Genomic DNA, 14,164 nt, shown 5'->3' with positions numbered 1-14,164 from the left:
GGGATTGTCATCCTTTTTAATAACATGTGCCGGGAAATGTATCGTTTTCGAAAGGCTGTGTGAATGTTCAAACCATGGTTCAAACCGTGTAGCGTGCGCACGGCAGATAGGGAGAGAGCACCATGTAGCGCGCGCACAGAGAGGGACAGAGAGCGAGAGACCTTGCGTGTGTTTGCTAGTGTGCGTGTGTGCCTCAAGAAGTGCATGTAAGACAGCATTTAAGACGATCTTTTTAGACGAGTTCTGTAGCCTCCGGGCTAGTTGCGGGCGCCGCCATGTTGAATGAGACAACACGCGAGGGGAGGGGGAACAAAAGCAAGGAGGCGGGGGCGAGCACAGCGCAGAGAAGACAAAGCGGCGAAATCAGAATTAAATATAAACAATATATCGATATATACGATATGTCAAAATCCATATCGTGTTTAAAAAATATCTCGATATATTTTAAATATCGAGATATCGCCCACCCCTACTAGAGGTCCTCGTTCTCACGGTGTCCGTCACATTTGACTTCATTTCCCAGCTTCTGTCTGTCACTGTCACTCATCAGTCCATTGCACTCAGCTGTTCCCCGTAATCATTGTTCCCAGCTGTTTTCATTGTTAGTCTTGTTAGATCTGTGTATATATTCCCTGTCTTTGTCAGTATGTGTACGGAGTCGTTGTATTATGTCCCCACACTTCCGTTCTTGTTTGTGTTTCTTGGTCTGTGTTGTTCTTGTCTTTTGTATTGCTACATGGTATTTGACCCCTGCCTGGACTAATTGTGAGTTGGATTACCCTATAATTAAAAACTACTGCTTTTGGATCTTCTGTCCCCTGTGTGTGTTTCCGTGACAGAACGACTCCGTCAAACCCAGATCCAGCGGTATGTTTTCTAATATCTCTTCCCCAGCCACCAAGCGGGAGAGAAGGGAGTTTTTTAAGGGGACCCGGTTGGTCAAGTTTCGCGGGTCCCGTGGAGGTCACAGTGGAGGTGGTAGTCGGGAGATGATCCCTGTTCCAGTGGTCCCGGTTCCGGTGGTCCTGAGTCCGGTGGTCCGAAGAAGGAGATACAGCCCGTCTGCCCAGTCAGAGACTGTTCATGTTCCGTCTGCCCAGTCAGAGACTGTTCACATTTCGTCTGCCCAGTCAGAGACTGTTCACGTTCCATCTGCCCAGTCAGAGACTGTTCACGTTCCGTCTGCCCAGTCAGAGACTGTTCACGTCCCGTCTGCCCAATCAGAGAATGTTCACGTCCCGTCTGCCCAGTCAGAGACTGTTCACGTCACGTCTACCCAGTCAGAGACTGTTCACGTCACGTCTACCCAGTCAGAGAATGGTCACGTCACGTCTACCCAGCGAGAGACTGTTCAGGTCCCGTCTGCCCAGTCTGAGACAGATCAAGAGATGCCCATTCGTCTGGCCGCCAAGGCAATGCTGGACTATCTGGAGCGTCTGGCTCGGATCCTGGACATGCCAGTGTCTGCTGTTCCTGAGCCGGAGCCAGTGTCTGCTGTTCCTGAGCCGGAGCCAGTGTCTGCTGTTCCTGAGCCGGAGCCAGTGTTCCTGAGCCGGAGCCAGTGTCTGCTGTTCCTGAGCCGGAGCCAGTGTCTGCTGTTCCTGAGCCGGAGCCAGTGTCTGCTGTTCCTGAGCCGGAGCCAGTGTCTGCTGTTCCTGAGCCGGAGCCAGTGTCTGCTGTTCCTGAGCCGGAGCCAGTGTCTGCTGTTCCTGAGCCGGAGCCAGTGTCTGCTGTTCCTGAGCCGGAGCCAGTGTCTGCTGTTCCTGAGCCGGAGCCAGTGTCTGCTGTTCCTGAGCCGGAGCCAGTGTCTGCTGTTCCTGAGCCGGAGCCAGTGTCTGCTGTTCCTGAGCCGGAGCCAGTGTTTGCTGTTCCTGAGCCGGAGCCACTGTCTGCTTCGCCCTGGCCGGCCGATGGGTTGTCTGCTTCACCCTGGCCGCCCGATGGGTCGTCTGCTTCGCTCTGGCCGCCCGATGGGTCGTCTGCTTCGCTCTGGCCGCCCGATGGGTCGTCTGCTTCGCTCTGGCCGCCCGATGGGTCGTCTGCTTCGCCCTCGCTGCCCGATGGACTGTCTGCTTCGCCCTGGCCGCCCGATGGACTGTCTGCTTCGCCCTGGCCGCCCGATGGACTGTCTGCTTCGCCCTGGCCGCCCGATGGACTGTCTGCTTCGCCCTGGCCGCCCGATGGACTGTCTGCTTCGCCCTGGCCGCCCGATGGACTGTCTGCTTCGCACTGGCCGCCGGCTAAGCCATCACCCCCTGTTTCTGTTCCCTTCCACGGACCTGGCCCCCCATTCCTTCCCTCTGATCCTCCACCACTACACCTCCCGCCTGGACTCCTGTGTGTTTGTTTGTTATGTCGTGGAGCGTCTGGTAGCCGCTCCGTAGAGGGGGGGTTATGTCACAGTGTCTGGTTGTATTTCCCTTTTTTGTCACTAGAGGTCCTCGTTCTCACGGTGTCCGTCACATTTGACTTCATTTCCCAGCTTCTGTCTGTCACTGTCACTCATCAGTCCATTGCACTCAGCTGTTCCCCGTAATCATTGTTCCCAGCTGTTCATTGTTAGTCTTGTTAGATCTGTGTTTATATTCCCTGTCTGTGTCAGTATGTGTACGGAGTCGTTGTATTATGTCCCCACACTTCCGTTCTCGTTTGTGTTTCTTGGTCTGTGGTGTTCTTGTCTTTTGGATTGCTACATGGTATTTGACCCCTGCATGGACTAATTGTGAGTTGGATTACCCTTTAATTAAAAACTACTGCTTTTGGATCTTCTGACACTCTTCTCTGTATTCAGATAAAACGCTGTTGCTGGACTGTTTTGGTTGAAAATATAACCTCGCTTATTGACTGTGGAAAACAGACAGCTGGCTCTGCCTCAATAAAGCACACAACGTTGTGGTCGACAGTGGTCTGACTAATCTGCAAAGGAAGCATAAAGTCCATTAAAACGAAAGGTATCAGTTATCTTCTCTTGTTTACAAAAATGCCTTTCTGCTATATGTATAATAAGCCACCCCTCAATAGCCATTAGAGCATTCATTTCTGTGAGGCTGACAGGTGCTAGATTCTGAATGACCAGTTCATGCACTGTTGAATGGCATTGTCAGCACAAATGTTTACCTGTGATATTGATTCTTTTCATTTTCCATATTCAAACAGATGAATTACCCCTGATGGACAAGTTGGGTTAAGAATCATGTTAACTCATTGTTTACTGTAGTCACAGAAACTAAGGTGGAAACTCTCTCCGAACAACAAACAGTGGTCTGACTAATAGAGTGCATTTTAAAAAGAAAGGCATATCAGCTATCTTCCTGTTTCACAGAGAAGCTGCCACGTCTCTTGCAGTGAAACTGCTTCTCCAGCCTCTCCTGCAGTAGGCTACGTTATACCCCAAGCTCTCACTGTGTGCTTTGTTTTAAGCACAGATTAATATGTTGTTCTATTCTGGGATCTCCCTTCAGGATAAAACAGGATTTTACATCTACCATTAAATGGCTAAATTCTAAATGAACACTGCTATAGACATACTGTTTTAAAATGAACTTTTTTCTTATTTGAAAATTGAATATTTAAAGTGCAGATTTTATGCAAAGTTCAAGTTACCTTAATAAATATATTTGCTTGTTTGAGTTAAACATTCGTCAGCTTCAAATGTTTTACAATTATTTCTACGAGATCATTCCTGTCATTCCAAACCTGTACAACTTCTGCTGGACACAAAAGATAATATTTTTATATTATAATTTATATATTGAAAATATCTTTCTTATATATTATACAGATGGACTACAGCAGCAGAAGATCACACAGGGTGCCACTCCTATCAGCTAAGAACAGGATACTGAGGCTACAATTCACACTGGCTCACCAAAATTGGACAATAGAAGATGGAAAAGATGGAAAAATGTTGCCTGGTCTGATGAGTCTCGATTTCTATTGCAACATTCAGATGGAGTCAGAATTTGGGGTAAACAATATGAAAGCATGGATCCATCCTGCCGTGTATCAACAGTTTAGGCTGGTAGTGTAATGGTGTGGGGGGTATTTTTTTGGGACACCTTGGGCCCGCTAGTACCAATTGAGCATTGTTTAAACATCTCAGCCTGAGTATTGTTGCTGATCATGTCCATCACTTTATGACCACAGTGACCATACCCATCTTCTGATAGCTAAACTTCCAGCAGGATAACATACCTTAAATAATTTAAAACTTTGTTTTTTTTTTATGAGTTCACTACACTCAAATGGCCTCCACAGTCACCAGATCTCAATCCAATAGAGCACCTTTGGGATGTGGTGGAAGTGGAGATTCGATCATATGCAGCTGACAAGTCTGCAGCAACTGCGTGACGCTATCATGTCAATATGGAACGGAATGTCTGAGGAATGTTTCCACCACCTTGTTGAATCTATGCCACGAATAATTAAGGCAGTTCTGAAGGAAAAAGGGGATCCGGTGAGTTTGTTACCAGTGTATGAGCTATATCACACGAGTAGCCGTGCGATGTTGCTCTATATTGGCATGGCTGTGATTTGGCCGTAGGCGTTTCATTACAATAATGTTCTGAGACTGATTCTCCTAGTCAGCAATATGATATTTGCTGATGCCTCAACATGATATGATTTGATTAGATTCAGGGGCTTGATATATTGATATTATGTATGTATGTGCCTATTTTACACAAACAGTTAAATTTTTATTAACTCACAAATGTAACAACTATGGAAGTAAAATAATATAACACAATCATGAAGATCATAAAATCCTGATGAAGGCTCATTAGCTGCAACGCGTTGGTGTGCCGTTGCTTGTCACTTGTTTTTAAAATACCTAAGCCATGAAAGAATAAATATATTATTCTTTTTATATTTTTCTAAAAATAGTTTACTTGAGTGCCTTGGATTGTTTTTTTATTAGCTGAACCGATAAAGAGCACAGAGATACTGAATTTACACCACGCGCAGCACTTTTTGCATTCCTTGTTTTTATAACACAATAATTTACTTGAAATCTCTGAAAATTGCAAATCTTATATCCAATTTTGGACATCCAGAACAACAACAAAAACAAAAAAATTCACTTTAGTATTTTAAATAATATAGACAAATAAATAATGAAGAAAAAAATCAAGTCGCACATGAGATCATCAATCGTCTGATGACAACTCATAACTAGCTTGTGAATGCCATCTGTTAATTTGTGCAAATCTAGCATTCAAATTAGGACACGCACAAAATAAAGTACTCTAGTTGTTGAAAAACAAATATTAAACAAAATAAATTTCAAAGTTCCTCAAATAAATAAAAGTTCATCAAATATTTGATGACAGCTCAGTTTGACAATTTGACATATTTTTATAACAACCAAACAACGCGCGTTCACGAGAGTACCACGTCGCATGTGTGACCTCGAGTGCATCTTCCTCTGCTTGTAGGTCATATGTCAGAACACCAGCTCCTGCACCATTAACACGCGCGTGTGTTGTGGTGGTCTCGTGAACGCACGTTGGAGACTGATACAGAAGAGAAGACAACTGAATGAAGTCGATATTTTGTTTTTTTGGCTCATAAAAAGTATTCTCGTCGCTTCATAAAATTAAGGTTTAACCACTGTAGTCACATGGACTATTTTAACAATGTCTTTCCTACCTTTTTGGGCCTTCAAAGTGTTAATTAAATAGCTGTCAATGAAGCCCCCCAAACCCTCCACCCATCAGATTTCATCAAAAATATCTTAATTTGTGTTCTGAAGATGAACGAAGGTCTTAAGGTTTGGAACGACAGGAGGGTAATTAATGACAGAATTTTCATTTTTTGGGTGTACTATTCCTTTAATACATTTCCACCTGCCGTGAGCAAAATCCACCATAAAACCAGGACTCTTCGCATTTGGGTGCCCCAGTTTGAGCATCTATCAACAAATTCTCATGGCCCATGGTATCAAGGCTATTCACAGTTGCTGGGTCTCTAGAGCCACTGCCCTGTAGCTTTTTAAAAGGGTGTCCTGCTCTACTTACTGCTCATAGACAGAACTGGGAGTGATGGGGCGGGGTACCATAGTCAGAAATAAAGAGTGTCCTAAAAATTAGGGGGAATGGGACAGCAGGGTTTTTATATTACAGTATATGCTCTGCTATTTGTGTGTGTGTGTAATGTGCCTTTTGGCTACAGATAAGGAGTACCTTACTCTGTCCCTTTCTCAGCAGATCATTTTCAGTGGAACGAGTTTGAGGTTGCCATGCATGCTGTGTCAAGGTTCTCCACTCTCTCTGGTAATTAAGGGGGTCTGGGCTCTGCTCTGCTACTGCAGTCTAATTAACTTTAATCACTGTAGGCTTCCTCTGGGGCTGACTTCTGTTCTGCATTTATATAGCTAGAATCTGTGCAAGTCTCACTCCAAGGTTCGGATGAGAGAAGGGTTAGACGTCTCACAACAGGTGGGTCTGTGTTATTACAAGCCTTGACCCCTAATCATTCCTGGCTGCCGGTGCTAATGTCGGATGTCTTTGAATACTGTCTCCAAGAGAAAAACTTGAACTGTACCATAATAATGAAAATGAGCATGTAAACAAATGATTCACTAAGGGAGACAGAGAAGGGAATAAATTCTAAGGAAAAAGAAATAAATGTGCCTGTGGCCACAAGGCAGATAGAAAAGTGTTCTATTAAATAAAAATGAATTCAGGGATTGGGAAACCTCTTTCAGTCCTGTTTCAATTTTTCATGCAGTCTTATATTACATAAAAAAATACATATTACATAAATCCACTTATGTGTACGTACCAAAATGCTCTACCATACCATATACTCTGTCTCGAAATATTCCAGCACTTACCCACCGTATTTTTCGAAGCAGAAGTAAGCTATTTCCTGTGTGCACGACTTCTGATTCATTATTCAAAATAGGTCAATAAGAATATCTAAGTTCTGTAAAACTAAATGTGCATGCAGTGTGTTTGATTACTCTAAAATAACCTGATAACAAATTTCAGTTTGCAACATCATGCAACATAACAGACTGTTTTGTACAGCTAAAATAACTGGAAGTGGCTGACACCAAAAGACTTGCTCATTACAGTTAAAAATAAGGTGGGTAGAACTAACACTGACAGTAAACATTACGATCAGAGGCGATCCCAGCATTGCATTTAAGGTTTTGTTTTGTCCTGAAAGACACTACTAGCAGAGATATTCAATTTTAGCTTGCATGTTCAGTTTAAAAGCTGGACCAGGCACCAGTCAAGACTCTTTCCATTTAAATCACAGCCATGCTTAATGGCTCAGCATGAAAGAACAACAAATAACACACAGAGGAACCTGTTATACCTGATCACTCTCCAATCTTCTGAAGCCCTGGTACCCACAGTCTGCAAACACACAGCAAAGCACACACAGCTGGAGTGTGTAACCTGGCCTGAACAAAAACACCCAGTTTATTATAACAGATGGTATACCTGACTTGTAATGTGTGTCCAACAGCACATTGCATGATTGTGCACATAATTATTATTACGCAAAAAAACTATTGTCACTTGATTTCATGAGTTTAACCTTTTAAGATGGAAATGTTTACATGTGGATTAATGTTCTCAAACATATATGGGCAGATAAAAAAAAAATCCTCAATTTTTATATTTGTGTAAAAAAAAGAACATTAAAATGATCCATGACAGTGTTTGACCTTCTTAAATTTTCATCTGTGGCCCATGCAAGAACAGAGCCCTGTCTCTTTGATAAATATTATAATTATTGAAAGTCATGATAACAGATTTTATCTGGTCAGCCCTGTCAGTTCTGTGTTGGGTTTCCTCTCTCAATTGATTCTCAACCCCCCTTCTAATGTCCCTATGGCGAACGAGATCAATTTAATGAGCATCTTTTAGATGTCATGCTACTCAAGTTTAAAACTAAAGTTTGCCCCAACACTCTATTTCCAAATTCCATCACCTTATACACACTATTTTTTTATATGAATATACACATATATACTGTACATATAATTGTCCCTAAATTTTAAATCCTTTTAAACATTTCTCCTTTAAGAACTGCAGCCTGTCATTATACATTCAAATTACACTATTAGACAAAGCAAGGCATCTAAGAACTTGTTTTGTTCAAAATTAGGCTGTTTCGAGATCTGCCAAGGGGCCGGTAGGACAGTCTTTATGTGATTTAGTGTGGAGAGGAAAGTGCTTTCTGCTCTGTGTTTATGACAGTATCTGAACAGTGGGTGAGCAGGTTGGGGCTGGAGGGAGTCAGGGTGTTGAGGTAAAGGTGATAATGTGTGAATTCTCCCTCTCTGCAGGTAACGAAACAAGAGTCTGAGAGTTGGAGATCATGTGATCTTACTGTGACAACAAACTCTTAACAGCCAGGACTGAAAAAGACACTTGGAGTTGTCTTCATGCTTCTTTAAATGTAAGATTTTCTGTACATAGCAAACAAAAAGAAAACTGACAGACTTCTCTCTGGTGACATATGCAGGACTTCTCCAATCATTTAGTCCACTTTAGTCCACAAACCAGTTTCCCCTGCAGAATTGACTGCAAACTTCCATTTCTATTCCTTTTTGAGTAACACCCACATAGTAAAGTCCAATCAACAACCAATATATATTATTATATATTATTAAATATATAATTCCGTACAATCAGAAATAAAAACGCACTGTTTATCCTAAACAGCTGTTAGTGTCACTGATACTTTCACATCCCACTATAAGCTTTTAACTGGATCTGTATTTTTACAACCCTAATGGCCTGAATCTTTTATTAAATGTTAATAGACCTGCAATGCACTTAACTAGCTTTTTTCTCATTAAATCACATTTTAAAATTTAGTATTGCAGCACTGTTAATAATTAATTGCTTGTTTTACCTTTAGACGCACGTTACTTTGAAAAAATAATTTTATCAGCTAAATAAATATTTCATTATTGCTCATGAAAAAAGCTCATGCTCCCTTATTTTTATCTTTGTTTAAAAAGTTGTTTGCTAACCACAGGCAGATGTGGCGGAAAGTGAGAATTGCTTTGTTTCTCACAAGACAAGTGTGACAAGATAACTAGATACTGTAAATCCCTAGCAGCATCCACTCTCTGTCCCACATTGGTGCAGCTTCCATTGGGAGAGGCTGGAAGGAAGGAGGAAGTCTGGGAGAAATGCCAATTCCCTTATCCAGGAATCAGCCAGCAGGTGCATTCACATATCGACCAGTGCATTAATTACAGTACCAACACTTTTCCTGTTTTTGTACAAGGCTAGGTCCACTGGAGCATGTAATGGCTATAGATGGCCTCCTGGGAGAATGGGACATTATGGGAATATTGCATAGCACAACTGGGAAAACGTCTGAGTATGGGCTGTATTTTAAGCAAATTGCCTTTTTTATTTGTATAATTCATCCTGTGTATGAATAATACGTGGTATAAGTTGTGGTCTGGCAAAGGTTTGTGTTTATTTGTTAATCGTTATTATCCTCTAAACTACTATACAGTACTACAAAACTAAACCTTTGGGAACTAATAACCGTTCTCATTTTCTCTAATGTGCTTGAAGATTTTTATTTCATTCCAGTGTTTTATTCATATATTAGCTTAGAAACAAAGCTACATACTACATGATGAATTCATATGAAATACAACAGACACATGGGGCAAAAATGTACATAGACAAATCACCATCAAAAACCCTCCAGAGAAGTTTGCCACGTTTTCCTGAAATCTCACGAGGAAGACCAGCTTTCATCGGTTTCATCAGAGCTCTGAAACCGTTGCCATGACAACTTATTCCCAAGACATACACTGTAAAATGCAGCATCTTGCCTGCCAAGGACATAAAAATATCAGGTGCCTATGGGAACCAGCGCAAACATCTGCCAGATGACAACGGGATAACAACAACTTTGTCTCTCTTTCAATCTTTTGCTCTCAATATCATGCTCCCACACACGTGCAGGAACAATAAACATAAAGAATGTCTGAGGCATGTCCATTGCGTGTTGGGTAAAGCCTGCAGTTCATTCAGATGTATGACTCATTTTGTATTATTAATTCAGATGTGCTGAATAGCTGATTCACTGATCGTATGCTATAAGGGTGAATTGCTCAGCTCTGATTCAGAGCACTCCACAAACATTAATCATAAAAAACATAAACATAAATATACAAATAATGAAAGGAAACGGCAAAAATTCATATTCAAAACAACATTATAATGTGCCACATTATTAAAAATATTTTGGTGAGTGTTTTCATCATCCAAATGAACTAACAAAACATACATTTGCTGCATATTTTGAAAATTGTGAAGATGGAAACCTGTAACAGCATCAAATAAATGAAAGTTTTGTGACTTATTGTTTAAAATAAAATACAAATAATTTACAAACAAGCAGTACTGTATGGTCATACATTTCTTGTTTACTCCCTTGTTAGTAATAGCACACTTCAAGCTCCCTTGCCTCTGCTCTGGCTTTGAGAAGTTCAATGTTGTCTAATCACAGAATAATTTCATCTGATTGACTGATTCCTGGCATAAATCTACTCTACTTCTAACTGTACATCGACATTCCTTGACTTGTTTATCAACGTTCCGTAGCCTAGGGTGCAATACCCAGATCTTGGCAGTAGTCCTGATCCATTTTACTCCTATTAAACATCAGGCAAAATTCTTTTTAAAAAATCCGATAATTGTCCAAACCAGACTGGCCATTAATTGCCATGTACAGAATGCATAAATTTATTTTATAAAACATCAACTTTGCATTGAAAGTATATATTTGATAAGTTTTTGCATTCCTTGCAATTGAAACCATGACCTTAGCTTTGCTAGAGCTCTGCTGTTTGAACTACAGCCTACAGCAAATACAGTACACATTACAACAGCTAATGCCCACTATAAAAGTCTGACAGGACCATAATGCTCAACACGTAGCACTAAATAATCTAGCATCTCAAGTGCTGTCACTCAGACCTCCTGATCAGAATGATGTTATCGGCCTTGTGTGTCTTATCTCAAAGCAGCATGGGCACATAAATAAAGAAAAGCCTTTGCTTCGTGATGTATTCTCTTTAATGTTCTCCCGGAGTGATTAATTTGTGCACGAGCACGCCCGCGGCGGGGAAGGCATCTCGCGGCGCGTGGCACAGCAGTGTTGCAGTCAGAGAAGCTGTCGATCAATGGCTACATGCAAGACGCCTGGAATAACTGAACATGTTTTCCCCAGGGTGACCTTATTTAGTCGCTTCGGTTTGGTATAGGCCTATCCCTAATAACGCTACAGGAAAACCAAGGAATATAATTCAATCGAAAACACTGTCAGATGTAGGCCATAGACAACCAGTAGCCTCTCGTTAGTTTCAATAGCTGTGATTAGCCTTCAGCCTTTTAGCAGAAGTGACATACAAAAGCTTTTCGTGGTTCAAATAAATGTAATTATAACAAGGAAAAATCCTTTAAAAATCTAAACATGTGCCAGGTTATTATCTTTTTAAACATGTTTCATTTTTTTTAAATGTATTCAATAATTTAGTTTAGCCTAAAACATTTCCTATAAACATTCTGAATGCATGACAAGTGCTGTAACATCAAGTACAATGTATATGCTAGCCTACTATACTTTCTTTGCATCTTGAATAGCCTACATAGACGTGCAACTTCATTATTTTCCAATAAATCATTTTTTGTACATATTTTTCCAGATTAAATAGTCTCTCTCTCTCTCTCTCTCTCTCTCTCTCTCTCTCTCTCTATATATATATATATATATATATAGGCCTATATATTTTTTTTTTTTTTTTTTTTTCTTATAAGGTCTTATAATCACTCGTTTAAGCCTAATGACTTGGATTTGGAGGAAAAATGTTTTAAACTGTAATAAATATTTATATAGGCTATTTGCTTCACTGCTTGTTTCAAAGAAATAACAAAAGATTACGTCAAACTATTTATTCAAAAATATCCTTCTGTTCCTTCAACTTTTAGTCTCCTGACAGTTGTTCAGTATATATATGAACTGTATTTTTCACTTATATGTTGTTGTTTTTTTTAAATTAGGCCAAAACCATAACATCAACTCAAGAACACTTTAAGGCTATTCTTATCCAATGCAACATGTGCTTGGATATGTTACGAATAGTGACTATCAGGGTTAAAACAGAGCTGCCACTTGTGTTCATAACTCACCCTTGCATATTTCGAAGAATACGGATCTTCAAAGAGCGCCCAAACACGACGCTGCCAACGTTGCCACAACCCTGCACTTTTGGCATCAGGCGAGTCGCCGAGGGAAAGGCGTTTAGTCATCTCAAGTTCATCGTCTCCATCCCCTGGATCACCCAAAACTTCTGTGTCCATATCATCGTTCCCCATTTCAGGTGGCCCTCCACCGAAACTGTCCAGTGCTTCTTCGGCCTCCCGGTGCTGCCGGTACGTCATCCAGCAGCAGGGCTCCACATCTGTCTCATCGATGCCCCAGAAGGCCAACTCTTCCTCATAAAGAGGGCCACACACATCAGCAGGGCAATGCAACTTACCAGTCCTATAATAATTGAGAATGTGTGCAAAAACTCCGGGGTGGCGGTCAAAGAAAAACTCGTCGATCTGGGCGTCATAGTCAAAGTGACTGTGGGCATCAGGCTCGGCGAGCCACGCTAAACGAGTTCCGGGGAGAGTGCGCAGGGTGCTGCGGTAGGTCTGGTGTCGAATCCCTCCCACGTTAATCACAACACGGTCTTTCTCGTCGCCCTGGCCCATCTCGTCCTTTAGGCATATCTCAAGCCCGGGCCAGGAATTAAAACGCTGAAAGACCCGGAGGATACATCTGGGCAATTGATAGAAAACTAAAAAAGGAGACTGGGATGAATAAACGCAGAAAAACAGGTGCGCAAAGGCAACTCATCTGCACGAAATCGGTGCATGAGCATTTAATGTTCCTGTCAGGTGAACAAGAGATTGCCTCCAGAAGCCAAGAGAAAATGAGAAAATAAAGATGTTAAACAAACCAAATGCATGCAGAGGATGTCATAAATCTGCGCTCCACACCATCAGGTCCAGATGAAATGCTATGGCTTGTGGTGCACCGCTGGTGACAGAGTAATGCGTGTGTGTGTGTGTGTGTGTGTGTGTGGTTCTGAACGGACAGCTCCAGGGCGCACGCTTTTCCTCCTCTTTCCAAAACGAAACACAATGCACTGCCCTGATTCCCAGTAGACTCCTCAAATCCGACAAAGTGGAAGGATCGAGGCTACACAGAAACGGTCACATTTTAAGCGGGTTTTCGATCTGACATCAATCGTTTTCTTCAAAGCATGTCCAGATGCCCACGACAATAAGCCGTTTGTTGACAATAACGACAGACATCACATCTAGAAAATGTTTTGCCACTGGATGTGAATCTATACATAGGAAACGTCAGGTTTGAAGTGGAAGAGGAGGGGTCCTTTAAAAACCTTCTTTTGTCTCCACAATGTCCAGTTTGGCGAGGTCCTCCGGCGTTTGTTCGGAAGTGATTGGTCGTATCCTCTTTATTTTCACCATATGAATATGTTCAGTCTTCTTTTCCGCGCGTGCCTGTCGATGAGAGTTGAGCGAGACTCGTCATTCCTGCGGAGAGACAACATGAGCCTTCTCTAGAGCCCACCGACGCGCATGCGCAATTGCTGAGTGGCTGAGTCGACGCGTGCACGAGATCAGATATTGGGATGGTTTCTGACGGTGGAAAGCTCGATTCAGAAGAACCACATACAATATAATTGAGAAGTCACCGCTTGCAAAAGCGCTGCGCCATCCATGGTTTCATGAGATGTGTGGCTAGCTGTGTAGCCTAAGCTCTGCAGCTAACACGAAACAAATTTGCTAAATTGGAAGTCCAGAAAATAAATAATATTAAGTGTGATGTAGGGTCAGAAATCAAATAGGGTTTGGGGCAAAAATCATGACACCCCTCTAGATATTTAAGTTATTGGTTTAGTAATGCTTTGAAGACACATAGCGGTCAGATACCTGAATTAACTGTTGTTGAGTGTACAGTATCTAATATGAAGTGTGTTTTAATGAAAAAATAAATAAATAAAATCAGCTCTGAAAACACGGAATGTGAAATCAAATACTGTAATCTATGTGCAATGTGACTGACAAATTATTTATTGCTAATTTATTATAAT

The 14,164-nt window shown here is 41.6% G+C and overlaps 1 protein-coding gene across 3 annotated transcripts in view; it reads right to left on the bottom strand.

The window, feature by feature from the left end:
- The window catches only part of kcnc1a (potassium voltage-gated channel, Shaw-related subfamily, member 1a), an 80,330-nt gene extending 66,660 nt beyond the window's left edge, over positions 1 to 13,670 (bottom strand). For 2 of the 3 annotated variants that reach the window (XM_077228700.1, XM_077228701.1), the window contains exon 1: positions 12,186 to 13,666. In XM_077228700.1, the coding sequence (XP_077084815.1) occupies positions 12,186 to 12,755 (570 nt within the window). In that variant the 5' untranslated portion in view covers positions 12,756 to 13,666. Of the gene's footprint in view, positions 1 to 12,185 lie in introns of all 3 variants that reach the window. The other variant, XM_077228702.1, reaches the window with a different exon arrangement.
- Positions 13,671 to 14,164: the final 494 nt, after the last annotated feature.

This window comes from Siphateles boraxobius, unplaced genomic scaffold (genome assembly GCF_051911475.1).
Source record: "Siphateles boraxobius isolate OS27281-9 unplaced genomic scaffold, OSU_SipBor_1 130, whole genome shotgun sequence".
Taxonomy (NCBI): domain Eukaryota; kingdom Metazoa; phylum Chordata; class Actinopteri; order Cypriniformes; family Leuciscidae; genus Siphateles; species Siphateles boraxobius.
Note: the sequence above shows the minus strand (reverse complement) of the source record. Positions and strands in the feature narration are given on the sequence as shown.